This window comes from Danio aesculapii, chromosome 24 (assembly GCF_903798145.1).
Source record: "Danio aesculapii chromosome 24, fDanAes4.1, whole genome shotgun sequence".
In the NCBI taxonomy this organism is placed as follows: domain Eukaryota; kingdom Metazoa; phylum Chordata; class Actinopteri; order Cypriniformes; family Danionidae; genus Danio; species Danio aesculapii.
The window spans coordinates 26,401,021-26,422,151 of record NC_079458.1 but is presented as its reverse complement, the minus strand read 5'-3'; the positions used below and the strand labels follow the sequence as shown (position 1 = coordinate 26,422,151).

Genomic DNA, 21,131 nt, shown 5'->3' with positions numbered 1-21,131 from the left:
CGCTTAATGAATATTTGCATAATCGCTACTTGTCTGCAACTTGCTATGCTATGACTCTTTCCTGTGGTTTCTCACCCTGCGTTTGTAAAGCATGGCTAAGTGTTTGAGGGTATAAGCAAGAGAGGGGTGGTCTGGGGCCAGCGCTCGTTTCCGGATGTCTAATGCTCTTTCGTAGAGCTCCTCAGCACTCTCGTATTCTTTCCTCTCGCTGTGGAGCGCAGCCAGGTTGTTTAGAGACTGGGCGCAGTCGGGATGGTCGGGTCCCAGCACACGCTGACGCATCTCCAGAGATCGGGTCAAGAACAACTTTGCCGCACTAGATAAAAAAAAAAGAAAGAAATTAAAGGCAACGACAAATGGGAAGTGTGTTTTAAAAATAAACTACTCAAGTATAGAGATGACTTCATAAAATCATAAGCTAATTTAGGTGCATAGCGTGCAATTAAACAAAACTAAATATGCACTCTTGTTCATAATGGATGCTGAATGAATGTGCTTGAAAGGACAAAATACCCCCAACAATGGGGGTATTTTGTAAGCTTCCCTCTTGGTCCTCCAAATGTAACGCTGGTCATTATGGCCAAACAGTTCAATTTTACTTCCATCAGACCACAGAACATTCATTTATTCATTAATTTTCTTTTCGGCTCAGTCCCTTTATTAATCTGGGGTTGCCACAGTGGAATGAACCGCCACACTATCCAGCATATGTTCTGCCCTTACAGCTGCAACCAATCACTGGGAAACTCCCATACACACTCATTCACATACACTACGGACAATTTAGCTTTCCCAGTTCACCTATAACGCATGTCTTTGCACTGTGGTTGAAACCGGTGAACCCGTAGGAAACCCACGTGAATACGGGGAGAACATGTGTCTCGGTGTTATCGTACACATTAAAAGTGTGTTCATTTTATTCTTTTATTATTTAACGATTCTTCTGCACACCATTCGAAGGAAGCCCGCGTATCACTAGTGGTACATGCACCACACTTTGAGAACCACTGATCTAATACATTGGCGAGCCACCTAAAAACGGTTTAGCCAAATGCAGTAAAATTTAATTCTCTTTATGGCTTTATTTATGAGCTCCAGACTGCTGTGTTGTTAATGCAATGTAATCACCCCAGGGGTTGCAATCTAATGGAAGAAAAACAAAACAATGGATTTTTATTTGCAAGGTGTTGTTGTTTTTATGTAACCATTAATTTTTTCTTTGTAAGTTATGGATAAAATATGGTAATTCTATAACTAGTTTAATACTTTCATTTTTGTAAATCACCAAGCAACCCCAACCTTTTTTTATTTTCAATTCTGGCTTGTGTAACTAAGAGATGCCTCTGTTGCCCAGCAACTTCCTACTAACAAAAACATGAAACTTTCAAAAAAACTGCTCTTCCACTTGCCAGACAAACTGAGGTATGCACCCCCAGGGGTGGTCTAGTAACTCATACACAATTATCATAGGCTATATTACAAAAAATATTGTATTCTTAGGATGATGGCTTCATGAAATATGATGACAGACATTAAAAGCTTGATTCTAAAATCTCAATAGAATCTTCAAATGTAAATACGTCATCACAAAAAATTCTATTTAATAGTGTTATATGAATAAACGTTATAGCCATTTTAGAATGATAGAATTATATTTCCAGTGTTAATTTCTCTTCAGCTGAAGAAACAAAGCCATAGGCCAAAGATGATCAGAATTTACTCACTCTAGGTTGTTCTGCAGGTAATACAGCACGCCAAGCTCATTTAGAGTCTTGGCACAATCTGTTGAGTCTTTGCCAAGTGTCAGTTCCTCTAACTGCAGTGCCCGTCGCTTCAGAAGTGCGAAGCCATACTAAGAGAGAACACACACAAATGTGGCATGAGAGATCCTGCTTCTTTTTTCTACTTTCCCTCTGAAATCCCCATTCAGTGAGTGGGAATAAATGAAACTCAAATGTGTCTAAAATCCCTGCTGGGTCTTTCCTCACCATGTGGCCCTTCTGCCGTGCTGTTTTCTGTCTGATCTTGACGGATCTCTTTCTCAACTTCTCAGCCTGCTCATATCTAAATAAAATTAAAACAGAATTATACCAGCTCTATAACAAAGTCAGTAACACTTGACAATATGATCCCATTTGTAAACAGTAGTTAACATGAAATATTTAGTAGTTAAAATATTATTGAAATAACATCATCATATCCATTTGAGCATTCACTAATACATTATCAGTAAATTGTTCTATTTTGTTTATCAACTATTGATAACAAATTACAAAACATATAAAAGAGTCTAAAGGGATCTTTTCCAAACCCTAGATAACAGCCTAACTTACAGTAGGGAGGACATTTTACTTAAGCAAAGGTAGCAAAAATGATCTGCTCAATTTAGTTAAAGCTGAAGACAGCATCATATGTCAAATGTTGATTAAGGCAATCCTGCAATGGACTGCAAGAATAATGTAAAAACTAGTCAAACTTATATTTGATATATGTACTTATATTTCATATATTCAACTTTATATTTATATACTTGATATTCAAACAATATTTGACATTATTCAATTATATCACACCGTTCACACCAAGGTTTAAGGTAACAATTTCAAATAAATGTTTTTGTAAATATTCTGTGAATCAGTATCTGGAAAAAAATAAATAAATCACTTAGCCATCTTTCACACACATTATGGTGTGGGGCATGTACATCATCACATTATGGTACATGTACATCATAAACAATTTTGTTTGGTCTAATCCAAACAACCCAGACCAAAACAACCAACAGAAACAAACTACAGGAGACAGAGATCAATGACACTGAATGTGCTTTTCAATGGGCTACATGGACTTCATTTTCAGCCAGGTAGCCCAAGGGCTTCTAGTGAGTCTTTCCATTACAAAATTGACTAACTGCATCTCTGTTTAACGTTTATCGTCTTTTACATTTTTTTTTCATATTTATTTATTTTGTGTTGGTCACTTGTCACTTTATGTACACTGGAAGCTTCTGTAGCCAAAACAAATTCCTTGTGTGTGTGAAGCACATTTGGTATTAAAACTGATTCTGATTGTCATGTTTAAGTTCTGATTTCTTTAAAAATCAGCGATCTTCACTGCCTGTTAGATATACAATATGAAGTGGGTCACAGATCGGACAAGAAGCACTGCATTACATTCCATTTCCCCCTGCCAAGTCTTCAAAATATGACAGTTTCTTTTACCCCAGTATTTTAAATGGAATTTGTGTGCTAGCCTGTTGCTACTGACGGCACTAGTGGTTACAATGGTCTTTCATGTCGTGTTACGCTTGAACAACTAAATGAATGCTTAAGTCTATTTAACTGAATGTATTGTAATTACATTACAACATCGATGCTGTAAAAACAACCTTGTGAAGTTAAAAAATAGTCACATTAACCATTAACCCGGAAGTTTATCGCTGGCTTTAAAACTCTAGCTGTGCATAGAGCCCATTTGGAAAATGCAAGGCGCACCACACTGCATTTTTGTTGACTTTAGAAAAGAGCAGTGTGCTGTGCTTTTTATGTTGCTAGGCAAACAGTGTATTAACAGTCTTTGTGCTGGAGCGCATGACATTGGGTGAATTTTTTGCACAGAATTGACTTTAGCATCTGCAGGAGCTCAGAGGACTCCAACAAAAATGTAAGGTGCAATAGGTTGTTAGAACATAAAAGTACCAAGTCCAAAAACACTCGCTGCCAATAGAAAACCATTTTTAAAAGGCTCCTTTCAGCAAAAAATGTGTTCGATGTGATTGGAGCCTCATGCTGCGTTCACACCAGATGCGGATGGAGATTAAGCGTGAGTAATTTACATATTAAGTCAATGTAAAGAAGCGAATAGACATCCTGCGGTGCAATTCACGCAAATGAGGCGGCGTATCTGAACTTCAGCAAACATTCGCGCCAATTTAACCAATCATGAGCTCGCTCTAGAAGGGGAGTGATTATGACGTAGTGCCTGTTGTTGGTGTCCCGAGGAGAAATCATCTTGCTGACACCAGACAACAGGTAATCAAACTGGGCTCGGCTCAGTCAGAAGCACCGCTGAAAGCTTCCATCATCAAGGTATATTTTCTGGAGGAGTTGATGAACTCACAGAGCTGGGTGCACCTCTGAAATCATCTAGTGGTCTCAGACACAGCGCCGGATGAATCTGCGCTGTTTTTCAGCCTTTCTAAAGCACATAAAGCACAGCTACTCACTCAATAAAATCCATGTTAGCAATGAAGCTAGAGTTGAAGCTAGAGTCACTTGGCAGACGGAAGCCCTGCCCATGACGCAAATCCGCAACTTTTGTGAAGTGAATTTGACGCGCGAATGAAGCAAGTAAACTCAAAATGTTCATGTGTCTATTTACATTTTTACGTTCCGCGCGTGCCACATCTGGTGTGAATGCAGCATCAGTGTGGTTAGAATGCTGCCTTAGAAGTAGCTCCCTATGTAGACAACAAGGTATCTCACTAGGATTTGAACCAAAGACTCAGCTAACCAGAATATGAATTGAAGAAAAACATGCTGTACTTGTTTTGTTTTTGGTAGAGCAGTGAAAGCGAGTCTAGTTCTCTAGCGACGGTGCTGTGTTCAGGGCCATAAGCGTTTTCACATATCTCCATAGCTTGTTTGTACAACTGCTCTGCATTTCCAAATTTCCTCCAATGAACGTACACCCCCGCCAGCTGGTGCAGGGACTGAGCCACACTTGGGTGGTCGGGGTCCAGAGCAGTCTCACGGATCTCTAAGGAGCGCTGCAAGGGGGCCACCGCCTTAAAACAACACAATCACAACAATTATAAAAACTTTTAATGCAATACAGAATGATTTAAATGGAATATAGAATTATAAAAGAAATCACAGAGATCACAATTTTGTATCTGCAGATTGAATAACACATATTTAACTCTAAGCTGTGGCTTTGGTTATTCGGTTAAAGGTACAGTAGGTGATCTGCCACAATGCTATCTTTGAAACACAGTCCCACCCCTGTCGTCCAAAACCACGCCTCCTGATATCATGAACGCGCACCTAAAGATGACAGTAGACAACCCACTAGATCATGTCATTCACCAGTTAGAAAACTTTATAGTACTTTATAATACTACAATTCCCAAAGAAAACTGTATTATATCTAGCACTTTCAGTTGTGTAGCAAGCAAAACTTGTCATAATGTGCAATATTTCATGCATGCAAGGATCGCTGGTCTCACTCTCTCACATGCTTTGTCCTAAAGCAACTACTGTATGATTAGTGGTTGGCCGGCGAGGTGCATAAATTAGACTTATTACTAAGCCATACTTACTACATTGTATTTCAGACTGAATCTTCAAAGTAGCATGGTAAACAATATAGGGAGTGTGTCACAGGTTGTGATTGTTCAAAAATGAACCAATGTAAATATAAAACCAACTTCACCTCAGTAAAGCAGGGTAGGCGGAATAGCAATATTAATTTATGTTTTGTTATTAAACTCAATGAAAATCTACATTATTGATGCTGTAAAAGGTCCCTTATGAAATTGAAAACAGTCACATCAATCTTTTGCCGGGAGATTTCAGTGGCTGAACAACACTTCTGTGCATATAAACCCATTCGTAACACAACACAATCTACATCAGCTTTGCGTGACTAAAATTGTATTAAAACATAACATTACCTGTCTAAAAGAAATACTTCAGCCATGGTGTCATCCTTCCTCCAGTGGGCAAAAGTGACTCCAATATTGATTCAGAATTTGAAAGTTTTGAATGAGCATTTGTTTTTACCACTGTCACTTTTTCTCTCGTGTGCACGTCATGTACACGGCAGGTGTGCACGCGCAAACGGCGGATCTGCGTGAACGGCATGCGCAGATGAACAAATCTACATTTGTTGACAGACAGTTTGACCTACTTATCAGAATTGTGGGAATTGTCTGCTCAACAAATTTTAATTGGATGAACATTTTTTTAGTCTTATGCCCTACCTAGAATATCAAAATACATATAAATACATTTAGATCATTCACTTTAATCATTACTATTGGAATAGGAAGAGACTTTCAACCAGCACAACAAAACATGTTTCTGAAGACAAACCTTTTAAGGTGCAGTATGTAGGATTGAACAGATAGGACTGTAGAATATAGGCTTTACCTAGTGGTTGAACTAAGTATTGAGGTCCAAATTCAAAATATCGAATAGGAGTTTTTTCACCTGACACCTTCTCAGACATTACGCGCACACACAGGTTGCCAGATTGTACACCAACAGATCCTACGCATGCCTGAAGATTGAGCCTTACACTGTAAGCTGATCAGCTGATGATTACGATTAAAATATTTGAGTTGTTTGGTAAACCACCTCAATGGATTTTTATAATTATTAATCTGTCTCTCATTTTGGTAGGCTGCTACTGAACTCTGTAGGTCACATTTTTTGGCAGCGCCCACATACATTGAAGAAGCCATGAATGAAATAAACTAAAAATGCGCTGTGTTTTCCACCAAGGGAACCCAGGGTGATGAAATATATTTAGGTACACTGGCAGTGGGTGAGGTAACATGGACCAAAACATGGAACGCACATTTTCAAAAGGGAATAACTGACTTCATCTTTGTTTTTCAGATGAACAAGAATGTTGACAACATGTTTCTTAAATATCTACAAACATATTATGGTATTTTTATGCTATAGAACAATTAAAAACTTACATAAACTATCTTTAATCACCATTAAACCAACATCTTGTAGCCAAATTGGCCAGTGAATGAAAACATTTCAAATTCGGCAGATGTTCATTTGTCTTTCTGTGTGTATCACCTGACTGAGCAATCCTAGGTCTTTGAGGAATCGTCCCAGTGTTTCGTATAAGTTGGCAAGTCGGCTCATGCTCTGCTCACTCTCACAGGACTTCTCAAACTCCTTCAATGCGTCGAAATACTCTGTCGCCATCGAACACTTATCCTTACCCACAAACTGCCAGTATGCCAGAAGCTCTGAGAAATGACCCCTAAGAACACAAATTAAAAAACGATTTTAAGACATGTTTACAAACAGGGGAGAAAATAGAGAGTGGGAACATGAGAACGTACCTCTTGTAAAGGTTTTGAGACACAAACAGGTTAAGCAGACTCATCTGAAGTTTACTTCGATCTTCCTGCTGCTGCAGTAGCCATGGCAACTCATCAGCCACTCTCCAGGTAACTCGGTCTTGTCTGAATCAACAAAATGATTCAATATTCAATTCAATTCACCTTTATTTGTATAGCGCTTTTACAATGTAGATTGTTTCAAAGCAGCTTCACATAAAAGATCATAGTAAATTGGAACAGTGTAGTTCAGTTTTTACTGTTTAAGTTCAGTTCAGTTTAGCTCAGTTCAGTGTGGTTTAATAATCACTACTGAGAGTCCAAACACTGAAGAGCAAATCCATCGATGCGCAGCTCTACCAATCCCAAACCATGCAAGCTAGTGGCGACAGCGGAGAGGGAAAAAAAACTTCACCAGTTTGCGAAAGTGAAAAAAAAAAAAAAAACTAAAAAAAACAATGAAGCAATCCAACACGGCAGCAATTTATGTTTTTAGACAACATCGTTTTGATCAGCACAAAGGACACAAGAAGGAAAAATCATGACGACGGATCCTTTCTGTGTGAACAAGGTGCCCAGGGGTGTGCAAATCCACATGTTGACAGGCAGGTAGAACAGCCTATCATAGATGTTTGGGGGTCTTCTAAAAACAATATAAATGCCTTTAGACCATGAGTGCTACTGAAATGTGAAAAGACTTTAAACCAGCATAACAAAAGCAAACTTGCCTACTCTCATCTTTAAAGATGGATTATGTAGTATTGACAGTGATAGACCTAGTTGTAGAGCTAGGTATAGAATGGAGGAACTATGACATCAATTTGTATGCAAAAACCCTGAAGCGAGTTATCATTTTAGCAGTTCCGGTTCCCTCTTCCCAAAGTCAATGGGGTTTTTTCAACGGGATTTCAGTTAAATTGCTTAAATAAGGTTCGTGGCTAACACAAACTCAAGATACTTTCACGTTTTGTTCTACGACAAAACACATCAGTTACATCACACTCTTGATTGATTTAATCGGTTACACTTCTTTTAAAAGACAGTTGCTATCAAGTTGCTAAATGGGACTACAGGCAGTGTCGGAGACATTATAAGTCCTCGAGCTGGAGCGCAGCTCGCTTGTGTTGGGCAATTGGATTTGTCTGTTATATAAGTATTTTCATAAATAGTCTTTTATAGTTTGTAGTATTTTTCTAATTTGGAATTCATATTGTTTGTAGATAATGCCTTCACTCAAGTCAAGATGGTCATTTTAATTAAACGATATTATGAAGATACTGTTTACCAGTGCATCCTGTCTCTTTCCTGCTCTCAGTAATGCAACTGTGTGAATAAATGTGTAAGAAATACATACATATTAACTGTCATTTTAACGTGATCAATACATTTTCGTCGTTTTTTTCTCTTCATCTGAACACAGCTAACTCTGCCACAACTGCATTTACACTCCTACTCAAAATGTATAGCATATGTGACTGTATAGGCTGCTTTTCACCGTACTTAGTGACAAAAAAGAATACTGGTCATGGCAATAGCCTAGTGGTTAGTGCTCCGACATATGGTGCCGTAGCACTTCAGGGTGCCTCGAGTTCAAATCCCGGCTCGAGGACATTTCCCAAGCCTCCCCCCCCCTCTCTCTCTCTCTCTCTCTCTCTCTCTCTCTCTCTCTCCCACTTCGCTTCCTGTCTGACTACTGTTCTATCTAATAAAGGCAAAAGGGCCAGGTATAAATCTTTAAAAAAAAGAATACTGAATGTTGTTTTGTGTCCAAGATGGAACTTGCAGTTATATCGACTTGTCCCTCACTCCTCATTTCTGTTGTCTAAGAAAAGTGGGCTGTAAGCACGCAAGCGATACACTTATTTAAATATATCTTATGATAAAACCTGGTAGGCACATTTACATATACAGTTTTAAAACTTTTACAACAACCGTAAAGCAAAACAAAATATATTTCCCATGTAAAAACTATTCAAAAGGCACGTAGGCATGTATGTGTTACACCTTCTCTTCTACCTTCTATCTTGTGCAGCAAAACAAGATATTCTTTGTGGAATCTCACCAAAAATCGTAAAAATCCAAGCTGCCATCAACAAACTGTTCATTTGCTTCCTTGTCCCTTGTATGATAATACCTGATGGCAATGACAAAATGTGTTCTACCAACCTCAAATAAATGGACTACTAATATTCTAATTAGGGCTGCACAACATATCGTTTCAGCATCGATATCTCAATGTGTGTGTCCGCAATAGTCACATCGCAGGATATACAATGTTGAGTTGGGATTAAAGTAGATCAACAATTGAGAACACATGAGAATCGTGGAGTCATAGCAAAGTATAACCTTAACTAAGTGAAACTTTATTATTTACATGTGTTTGAAAAGCATTTCAAGAGAGTTAAAAGCATTCGGGCTAAAAAAATTACAATACAAGTAACTTTAATGAAGAGCCATTTTACTGAATTAATGTATTGACTATAGAGTTTTTGTACCTGAATACTGTTTGACTCTCTGGAAAACTAAAGCTTATTAGACTTTTTCATTCTATTATAATTATTTTGCTGGCAATTTGTTTTTTATATTTATACATGATTCACACCCTTACAAAATCCCCACAATCAACCTAAATTCAAGACTTTTCCAAACAGAGTTGTTCAAGCCATATGGTGAAAATTGTATTTCTATTGCAATATACCTCGCAGAAAAACAAAATATTGCAATGTCAGATTTTCCAATGTCATGCAGCCCTAATTCTAATGAGCAAAAGTTGACATTTAATAACAAAGGTAAGTAAAATAAACAGAATGTCCAAAGGGGAGCAACAAAATAAAGTGTAACATTTAATTGCTGAACATCCTTTAATTTGAGGAAATATATGTTCTTACTCCAACTGCTGGCTGAAGAAGCGAATACATTTCTCTCTGTAGGATCCATGGCATTTGTCACCATCCAGAAACTCTTGGTTGACCCCTTCAGATGCCTGGAAAAATAACCCACGCAAATCAGTTTCACTATAATTCTCTTTGGTTTCAGTCATTTCTGTAAATGAGATGTGAAAGCGAGCTTCTTAGCCAAAAAAGATCAAAATACCAAAATAACTTTACCCACAGAGACATTAAAGGGATGTTGCCAAATATAGTCATACACACCTGTGAGTGCTGAAAGCGTATAAGGCCACAGGCATAAGTAATAATGAGAAGCTTTTCCAGATTGTGTAGCATTGAGATGAGAGCAGGGAAAGTCAGGTCTGGGAACAGCTCCAAGACTTCTGATTCACTGATCCCATTGTGGCTGGCACAAACTAGGCACAATAACTGCATGAGAAGATATACAAATGAATTAAGATAAAGAGTAAATGGAGTGACTTTTGAATAATACTCTACTTTAGAATGGACAGTTTACCTCTTTCATGATGTTTTTTTCCTGATCGCTTATGAGTGAGTCCAGTGCTACCTTCAGGCCAAGTCTGTAGAGTGATACTGTATCTTGACACATCACACATTGTTGCAGAGTTCTGTCCAATGTCCAAGAAGTACTGGTGCTAATCGATTTAAACATAAAAATATGTTGTCTTACATAGATGCCACATATGCACTTTAAAATTTCAGAAGTGGCAGCCGAATGTACCCTAAAGCCGTGACTTTTTAAACCCAAACTTTTTGTTGAATTTGTTTACGGAACATGTCGCCCGAAATCGCAAACACTAATACAGTAGAACAGTAACCACAGTACAGTTCTGCCATCTTATATTGATTTTCCTTTGGCTTAGTCTCTATTTCAGAGGTCGCCACAGTGAAATAAACCACCAACTATTCCAGCATATGTTTTACGCAGCAGATCCCCTTTCAGCAGCAACCCAGTACTGGGAAACCCCCATAGACACTCACATATACACTCATGCACTAGGTGCCATTTTAATTTATTCCGTTCACCTATACCACATGTCTCTGGACTGTGGGGTAAACTGAAGTACCCAGAGGAAACCCACACAAACACGGGGAGAACATGCAAACTCCACAGAGAAATGTCAACTGACCCAGCGGGGACTCAAACCAGCTCCTAAAGACCTTTGAGCTACCATTTGTCCATCATGATTACCCAATCAGTGAGTGTGTTCTGAATCTCCTTCTTCTTTGAAATGCCATTTCATCCCCCCGATTTGTTTTTCATTCCAAGGGGGTCTGAAAGGTTAACAACATTAAAAACAACCACATAAAAACACTGGAGAGTCAAGTAGCACAGCTGGTACAGATGTAACCGCACCTGTACAATAACTCGAGGTGAGATTTTAAAGACTCTGAGGAAGTCACACATCGGAAGAGAAGCCCACCTCATTGCACCTACTGCAGTGTGGGGGTATTAAACAGTATATTGTCACTCAAACTTTTAAAACTTCTTTTGCTCTAAAACTAAGAACAAAAAAAGTCTTTGTTTCAAGTATACTGTGGCCTTAATTTTTTTTCGAGCAAAGTATTATTATCAAGACTTAGTACCATTTTAATTACGCTCAACAAAGGTTTTCATTTAATTTAATTTTCATCCACTTTTCTGGGGTTGGGTCGCAGGGGCAGCAGTCTTAGGAGAGAACCCCAGGCTTCCCTCTCCCCAGACACTTCCTCGGCTCCTCCGGGGGGATATCTAGGCAATCCCAGGCCAACCGAGAGACATAGTCCCTCCAGCGTGTCCTGGGTCTTTCCAGATGCCTCCTCCCGGTAAGACATGCCTGAAACACCACAGGTAGGCGTCCAGGGCTCTCAACAGAGGTTTTATATAAATAAAAACTTATGGGAAGACCCTCAGTCACAGCAGGAGAAATTGGTTAATCTAATTAGGTGACTTCTAGACTTTTGCCTCTTTACAACTAACAGTAACAGGTTCTTTAAAATGGCTGATAATCCATGACGGGTGAAGGACAGGATAAAGTGGAGATTCTTAATGGGCATTTGGTACAACACAGGAGACAACAGGAGTTGGTCATGAATTAAGTGCTGAAAAGGGTTAGGATTTGTATCTGGGCATACTGACATTTAGGAGAATTTCTCACTAGACATTTACTGTAAGAAAACCTCTAATGAGCAGAAAGAATCAAAAAGTTAAACTAACTTTCAAGAGTTCACACTTAGATAATGCTTGACTATTTTAGCAGGTTTGACATGCTGTCCCGGGAGAGAACCCTGAGCTCGGAGATAGATGCTCCCGCCTGGTCAATAAGCATTAGGAGGGATACGAGATCAAGTGGTTCTCGATAACTTCCCAAGAACAGACCGCCAACTGCGCCAGTTTGTATGTAGTAGGTGCTTGTGACTTTAACTTTTGTTGCATGTTTTTTGACTGTGGGAGGAAACCGGAGTACCCGGGGAAAACCCACGCGAACACAGGAAGAACATTCAAACTCCGCACAGAGAGTGTCGACTGGCTCAGCTAGCGTTTGAACCAACAACCCCCTTGCTGTGGTGCAACAGTGCTAGCCACTGAGCCACCGTGTCGCCCAAACTTAGAATTGAGGAGGAGGAAGAAGGGATGGATGGGGGGGGGGGGGGGGTTCCAATTTGATGGGGCTTGATGTTTATATTAAATTTGAAATGATCTGATTGGCTAGATAGTGATTAGTGATAGGGATCAGTTGTAGTCAATCCTATCACGTGCTTCTCTCGAAATTAGTTTGTGAAACTTCACTTTGTGGAATAGCATGTTGTGTCCATAATTCACTTCCCAGCAAACTATTTTGTGTTTATTAGACATCTAAACGTAGACAGCTTGGCTAAAACAAGTCTAAAATTGGGCTATGAGTGAAAATCTAACAGACATCTAAGAATAGGCCAAAACTAGACTAGTCATCAAATAAACAGCAATGAATGACTTGTTTTTGGCTATTCTCAGATGTCTACTAGATTGTCACTGACAGTCCAAATTTAGCCTTGTTTTAGCCAAGATTACTATGTTTAGACATCTATAAGACATCTTTTAAAAACAACAAATGCTTGCTGGGTTTGGTGATGAAAGCAAGTTAATTTGGGTCCAATGGAAAACATTGTTCTTCTTCAAATTGGGCAAAGACCTAATCTTTGTAAAGTATAACATCAGGAATATTAGACCTTTCCTATCAGAACATGCTGCTCAAATGCTTGTCCAAGCTCTTGTTCTGTCCAGGCTATTGCAATTAGCAATACTCTTTTTGCTGGCATTCCAATCAACTTGATCAAGCCTCAGAAGCTGATTGAGAATATCAAAGGTGATATTCAATGAACAGAAAATACCACATCACACCTTTATTCACATGTCTACACTGGCTGCCAATTGCCGCTTGCATTAAATTTTAAGAAGCTGTTATTCACCAACAAAACAACTGCTTGCTCCACACCCTTCTACTTGAGCCCACTATTTTAGGCTTACATGCTCACCAGGAACCTGCCCTCTGTTACCGAACGTCACTTTGTGGTACTATCCATAAAGAGGCACAAAATTCAAACGTAAGGACCTATACTTTTAATGTTCCTTCATGCTGAAATGACTTGCCAAACTCTATGCAAACTAAGTCTCTGGCCATTTTTAAGAAACATCTGAATACTCATCTGTTTCATAGACACTTAATAGTTAAATTACCCAACAATAGCAATCCTTATTTGCACAAGACACCATCCATGTTTCTGGAAAAATACTGTGCAATTCTGAGGGTGCTCCATGCATGTGAGTGGCCTTGACAAACCACCTGTATGAAATACTCTCAAACTAAATCAATCAATAAATCAATAATGCTAAACCAAATTAAACTTGTCGTGGAATGTACAGTGCCTATAGAAAATCATCGCACCCCTTTGAAATAATTACTATTTTAAATAAAATAGTACTCTATTAATTTGTCATACAGCATGAAATCAAATCACGTTCCAAAGAACTTTTCCAGCCTTTGAAGTGTTGTTGTGGGCTTCTCTTAACCTGTGGCTTTCTACAATTTTGTCCCGAAGGTCTTTTCAAAGGCAGGGGCTGCATTCGAAACCACCTACTACTCAGAAAGGTACTGCATTTGATTTTAAACGTACTTCCTTACCGTTAGAAAAGTAAGTTCTATACAGTATGAATGTGAGAATGTACTACACACGCCATTTTGTCATAGTCACGTGACCTACCTGCGTCAGTTGCGTCGCTTCATTCCCATTCATGAGTTCATGGGATAGCGCAGCTGCATGGGATGCGCATTTCAGAATCTCATACTGATTTTCTAATTCTATGAATTCCGACATACTACTCGGCTCTCATACTGATTTTAGCGTACTATATAGTATGGAAGTATGCGGTTTCGGCACTGTATTCTCTGGTGAATTGAAGTGCTTCTTTTATCTTCATTTGTAAGTCACATTAGATCAACGTGTCTGCTGAATTAATAAATGTAAATGTGTAAAGAAGTCAGTGAAAGGTGGAGGAGAAAATGTCATGGTCTGGGGGATGTTTTCTTGTCTTACACAGCTAAATGTCAGGGTCTGTATGCATGTTTATCAGAAGCTACTTCGCAATATGTGGTTCCTTCCCTCATTGCCCAATCAGCCAGCAGTTTTCATGAATGACAATGCTGTCACACAGCAAAACAACTAAAGAAAAAAAGTTCTTTGGAGTGGAAAACAGTGAAATAATGAAAGGACCAGCCCAAAGTCCTAATCATTGGCAACAGAGTTATGGCTTATGATCCATCTATAGTCACTGAACTGTGGAAGAGACTGAAGAAGATTATCAAGACCACAGCAGAGCAGTGTGAGAGAATACTGATGTCTTGTGGTCAAAGATCTCAAGTCAGACAAAGCAATGGCCTGTATACTTTCAGGTAATTTTGACTGATGTAACATTTAGATTTCATTACATTACATGCATTACATACATACATATGCAACAAATATTTAATTTAACTTAACCACCTTCATAAATACTGGCTATAGAATTACAGAAAATTACACTCAAATTTTGTACACAATAAAAAAACTAAACAAATATATGGTCATAAATATCCTCTTGTTCAAATTATTACATTGTATTTTAATAATTAAAAGTATATTGGCAACGTAGAACGATTTTAAATTACAGTAATATAGGTATTTTAAGGCTGCAGTGTGATCCTTAAAGGAGTCGTTTGATGTGATATCTTCTTATTCTAAATATAGTCACTCACTCACACACTTACTTACTGTGTAATGAGTCTGGCCAGTAGTGAGACATAGAGTGCGTTGCATGTTGCAGCTGAACGACAGTGTTTCTCCAACTTTTTTTCCTGTTTGACAGATGCACAGTCTCAATATATAAACACAAATAAACACATACTTACATCCACAGGCTACTTTATTAGGTACGCTTGTCCAACTGATTTTAAACACAAATTTCCGATCAGCCAATCACATGGCAGAAACTCAATGCATTTAGGCATGTAGACATGGTCAAGGTTATCAGCTGCAGTCCAAACCGAGCATCAGAATGGGGAAGAAAGATCATTTAGAAACTGATTTCAGAAACTGCTGATCTACTGGGATTTTCACGCACAACCATCTCCAGGGTTTATAGAGAATAGGCGGAAAAAGAGAAAATATTCAGTGAGTGGCAGTTCTGTAGGCGCAAATGCCTTGTTGATGCCAGAGATCAGAGGAGAAGGGCCAGACTGGTTTGAGAATTTGGTACAAACCACATGGAGTCATCATTAACATCAATGGTTTCGCTGCTGGTGGGTGGTGTAATGGTGTGGGGGATAATTTCTTGGCACACTTTGAGCCTATTAAATTCTGATGGCTACTTCCAGCAGAATGACGCGCCATGTCATAAAGCGCGAATAATCTCGGACTGGTTTCTTGAACATGACAATGAGTTCACTGTACTCAAATGGCCTCCACAGTCACCAGAGCTCAATCCAATAGAGCACTATTGGGATGTGGTGGAATGGGAGATTCGCATCATGAATGTGCAGCCAACAAATCTGCAGCAACTGTGTGATGCTATCATGTCAATATGGACATAAATATCAGAGGAATATTTCCAGTACCTTGTTGAAGCTATGCCATAAAGGAGTAAAGCAGTTCTTAAGGCAAAAGGGGGTCCAACCAGGTATTTGTAAGGTGTTCCTAATGGCCAGTGTATATTGATGTTTACCTGATCTTTACTGAGTTTGATATCGACGTTCACACACTCCGTGCTGATGACACTCTTTACCTCTCTGGGATTAAGTGGATCTAGGTGCAGCGTGGGCCACAATCTAAAAAAGTTTTGTTTGGTGAATGTTTGCTTGTGATATTTTATATATTATATTATTTATATATATATATATATATATGTGTGTAATTGTTCATGACAAACCTCCATGCTTGTGGGCAGGTCTCCACATTAACCGACACCAGCACTCTCACATTAGCAGGAAGCGGATCAATCAACCATTTCATGTGGCGCTCAGCATTCTGGGAAATAAAAGATTACCTTAATCATGAAGAACACATGAAAATTTGGATGATAGAAAAAAGATGATGATGGTTTTCATGCTTTAGTCAACAACTGATGAATGACTAAATATATATAATTTTGAATAATTTTTTCTAAATAAATGAAAAATAAAACACAACAAATGACATAAAAATTGAATGTCGTTACAGATGTGGCCAATCAGACACATAATTATTTAGCTTCATTCAACAAATAATACACTGTCAACCTCTCCTACCCAGAAAAGACTGGATGGTCAGTGTGTAATATGATTCCAAAGTTTATTATGACAAAAAAGAAATGGGTGCTTGGAAATGAACAGAAACAGGGTCAAGCTCCTATACGATCCTATACAACTTGCTTAAGACTTATGAAGACTTAAGACTTAAAAAATGTAACCCTTTATTCCCTCTTTATGTATAATCAGGTGTTCTGCAACAATTCTCTTGCTCATGTATTTATATTATGGTTATTTTAATACTCCTGCAATCAATGTTGAACTCTACCACAGCTAAACAAGATCCATAATTAGTTCATGTTTGATGTACCTGCAAAGCTAATTTGGTGTACTGAACGATTGTTTACATTTTAGCAACATATTAACATTTTAAGAAACTGTAAACATTTCTGCATCAGCATTCACCCAGAATGCATATGCAAATCATCAAGCTTTCCAACAAAGGACTTTAAAACGTGCTTTGGAAAGAATACTTTCTCAATGGACAACTCAACTCATGAGGGTGGTACAAAACCAAACTTATAAAAACTGGTGACTAAGGCCAAACGCTAGAAAAACAAGCACAGAGGAAAAGGAGTGACCTCAAGAGAGAACGTTGTTCTGTTCCAACTTTTCTTCAGGTCCAGAGAGCAGGCCTGGAGCCTGGCAAAAATGGCATAACAGCACAAATGTTCCCATCTCAATTACTTTTCTTGCTTTTCAGTCGTGAGTCTAATTAAGTTTACTTCTTTAGACCAGAAGTCAACACGACTAGTCCTTTTGCTGCCTCAAACTTGAAACAACAGACTCTACCCCACTCCAAGCCTTACAGAACAAAGAGCCGACCACCAGTTAACCACGTGGGAACCCAGCTTAACAGAGATCACATTCACATTACACAAGAATCGCAAGTAATGGCTCGAGATTACCACTGAACTGGTGTAAATTAAATGTAACTCTAAAGAAACCTCATAAGGGTTAAATTAATTATTTTTTGGTTCGCTTGGTTTATCTTACAAAATCTGAGGTTTTTACATCATTACGCTTTCTCAAACTCTTATTTTTCTTCCTTTACTCTTCTTAAGAACACGTATGAATGTGTGTTTGTGTTAGTTTCTGTTAAGATTAGTCAATAAAATCGAATGCCTTACTACGATCTTTCTACCCTGCTTAAACATAAATGGGTTTTTAGTTTTGATAGAAATAGCCATTGCTGTCAACTGTCTGTTCGAACGATCGCTGGACGATTTGTTCGTTCGGATTTAAAGTCTCCATTCTTTTGAGTTAATTCCACTCCAATTCACTTTGAGCTAATTTGCTACAATGCGAAAGTGAATTTGAACAATTCTGAAGTCATTTAACATTAATTCAACAAGTATATGAAGCATTACTGCTCTAAGTGAAATTTAGATCAAGACAAAATAGTCAAAATCTAAAACAGGGTGAAATTTGTGTAATTTCATGCATCTCAAATAAAAATGTTTTAATAAAACAATTCTAAAAATGATTGCTGATATTTTAGAAATATGTAGTCAATTACTGACAAAATGTCAAACGAATTACTGACGCACACATGTGGGAGTTTAGTTTTGTCCCTAAACCAGACCACAAACAAACACACCACAACTCAACGAGTAAGGTCATTTGAGGAAATGTTACCTGTATTTGGTCAATGGAATCAATGATGATTATGATGTTTCCATGGTGACGTGCAGACAGTCGCTCTAGCCAGCGTGGGAACTCTTCGAGGATCTTAGAAGGGTCCATTGAAAGGCCGGAAATAGACCAGAAATGCTGGAGGAGCTACATAGAATAAATGGAATTTGTTTTAGATTTAGTTAACTTTGCTTAACTTTTGTGTCTTTACAACACTTTATTTCACTTTAAAGGTACAAATTCTTTATTTATTAAAAAAATAATCAAAGTTATTATTAACTATGACTTCTGCCTAAAGAAACTCCTAATTTGCTTTTTTTAAATATTTATTAAGGCAATAGTTGGGTTTAGGTATTAGGTAGGATTAGAGATGTAGAATAAGATCCTACAGATTATGTACTTTATAAGAACTAATAAACAGCCAATATCTTAGTAATAGGCAGGTCATAAGCCACTAGTTCATAGTAAGAATAGGTAAATAAACTAAAGTGTCCCCAAAACAATGTCACATTCACCGTTTGCTCAAAAACCAAGCTCTTTCCAGTACTCAATCACCACTGAACAAATCAGATTAACCTTATTAGAAAGCAGGCATCCTCTGTATTGCTGTATTATGATACCCTGGGCTCAAAAGGGTTACATGGTTCCTCAATCCTTAATGCTATCCACAGTACATACTCAAGATTCTGATGAGCTTTTAGCCAAACTGGTGATTTTACAGTTCCCTTTAGTTACATGTTTAAAGGTATGTGTAGGCTATGACTTTTCCCCTAAGTCCAGGAAGTCTAATAATGTAGTGCAAGGGTAAGATTAAATTCAATTTAGATGTAACTAGTTTAATATAGAAAGGCACTGAAAGGCACAAAGTAGCTGATGATTAAATAACTTCGGGTGAGATTAGCAAACTAAGATGGCAGAGATGAGAAGATGCCAACCATAGAGGACTTCTAGAGGTCTCCATAATCCTGGACCAGGCTGTATCCTGAGCAGATGCTGTGGTGGTCATGAAGGAGTGGACAGCATGAGACAGATAAGTTTTTGAATTGATCCACTGGAACAGCCTGTACACTGCCAGTGACCTACACACACCTGCAGCTTCTCCACGACTGACGTCCAGCATTCTCCAGCCTCAGGCACCTAGATTGCAGCTCTGCACAAAAAGTTTGGCCCAAGGAGAAATGGTCGTGCCCAACTGACCCTGGTTTCTCTTGAGGTTTTTCTTTCACTTTCGTCTATTGGTGAAGTTTGCTCCTCACCACTGTAGCCACTGGCCTGTTTGATTTGGGACTTGTGGAGCTGCGCATCAATGGATTTGCTATTCAGTGTTTGGACTTTCAACAGTGAAAATTATACCACACTCAACTGAACTAAACAGAACTGAAGTGACACAGTTTCAGTTCACTAAAACTTCTATGTTAAGCTGCTTTGACACAATCTACATTGTAAAAGTGCTATGGAAATAAAGATTAATTGAATTGAACCTAAAGTTGACATTTGATGCCCATTTAGACAAGTTGACATGATTCTTAGGGTGTTAATAAAAAATCTAAAGATACAAATAGTTTAAATATAGATTAACACCCTTTTAACTCAGTCAAAAACGTGTTAGTTCACATCAAACCATTTAGGTTGATTTTTCTATAAATGATAATTTGCTGTTGCTATTTTTTCCACCTCAGGAATAGATTGCTACCATCCATAGTTGAGGCTGCAAAAACGGTGCAACACACACGCACGCACGCACGCACATACACACACACACACACTCACACACACACGCACACGCACACGCACACACACACACACACACACACACACACCAAGTGAGCTTTGAGCTTCTGCTGATTTTTGTCTATATAACTGACATGATAGTGTATTACAATGACAAGGTTACCCTAATAAACTCTGGCACATATAAATGTATCACTGCTTGACATTGCAGCCCGCCATTATCAATAGAAGATTGTCTTCAAATGAACATATACATAAATATAAAAAGTAACAATGCTGGTTAAATGCTCAGCTGCACAGTCTGTGCTGGCAAGTGTGAAAACCACAGCACCACACTGATGAACACAGCTTTGCACATGAGAGGATGATCTAATGATAAGCACCAGTGAAATACATACATACATACATACATATTACATATTTCAGACAATTGCAGGTACAGCATACACTACCTGACAAAACTCTTGTCACCTATCCAAGTTTTAGGAACGACAAATAATAACTTGACTTCTAGTTGATCATTTGGTATCAGACAAGGCTGATATAAAAGGCAAAGGTTTTTATCTAATTTTTATCTAATTAGGACAGTAAGGTCTGACAAAAGTCTTGCCTAGACAAAAGTCTTGTCACTTAACAGAAATAATGTGCAGTATAGAATATAAAGTCATGGTGCAGTGGAAAAAGAATTAATATTGTGTATGACTCCCATGAGCTTGGAGGACTCCATCCATACATCTCTGCAATGACTCAAATAACTTATTAATAAAGTCATCTGGAATGGCAAAGATTCTTTGGATTCATCTTCAATGCCTCCTCCATCTTACCCCAGACATGCTCAATAATAATTATATCTGGTAACTGGGATGGCCAACCCTGGAGCACCTTGACCTTCTTTGCTTTCAGGAACTTTGATGTGGAGGCTGAAGTATGAGAAGGCACGCTATCCTGCTGAAGAATTTGCTCTCTCCTGTGGTTTGTAATGTAATGGCG

The 21,131-nt window shown here is 38.4% G+C and overlaps 1 protein-coding gene across 1 annotated transcript in view; it reads right to left on the bottom strand.

The window, feature by feature from the left end:
* The window catches only part of nphp3 (nephronophthisis 3), a 57,161-nt gene that overhangs the window by 8,918 nt on the left and 27,112 nt on the right, over window positions 1-21,131 (bottom strand). Inside the window, exons 10-22 of the mRNA XM_056450115.1 lie at window positions 18,414-18,557; window positions 16,418-16,515; window positions 16,214-16,316; window positions 15,265-15,347; window positions 10,493-10,631; window positions 10,240-10,404; window positions 9,976-10,070; window positions 7,091-7,213; window positions 6,819-7,008; window positions 4,545-4,786; window positions 1,989-2,064; window positions 1,725-1,852; window positions 76-316 (exon numbers count right to left, since the gene is read on the bottom strand). Coding sequence (XP_056306090.1) covers window positions 76-316; window positions 1,725-1,852; window positions 1,989-2,064; window positions 4,545-4,786; window positions 6,819-7,008; window positions 7,091-7,213; window positions 9,976-10,070; window positions 10,240-10,404; window positions 10,493-10,631; window positions 15,265-15,347; window positions 16,214-16,316; window positions 16,418-16,515; window positions 18,414-18,557 — 1,827 coding nt within the window. The remainder of the gene's footprint in view (window positions 1-75; window positions 317-1,724; window positions 1,853-1,988; window positions 2,065-4,544; window positions 4,787-6,818; window positions 7,009-7,090; window positions 7,214-9,975; window positions 10,071-10,239; window positions 10,405-10,492; window positions 10,632-15,264; window positions 15,348-16,213; window positions 16,317-16,417; window positions 16,516-18,413; window positions 18,558-21,131) is intronic.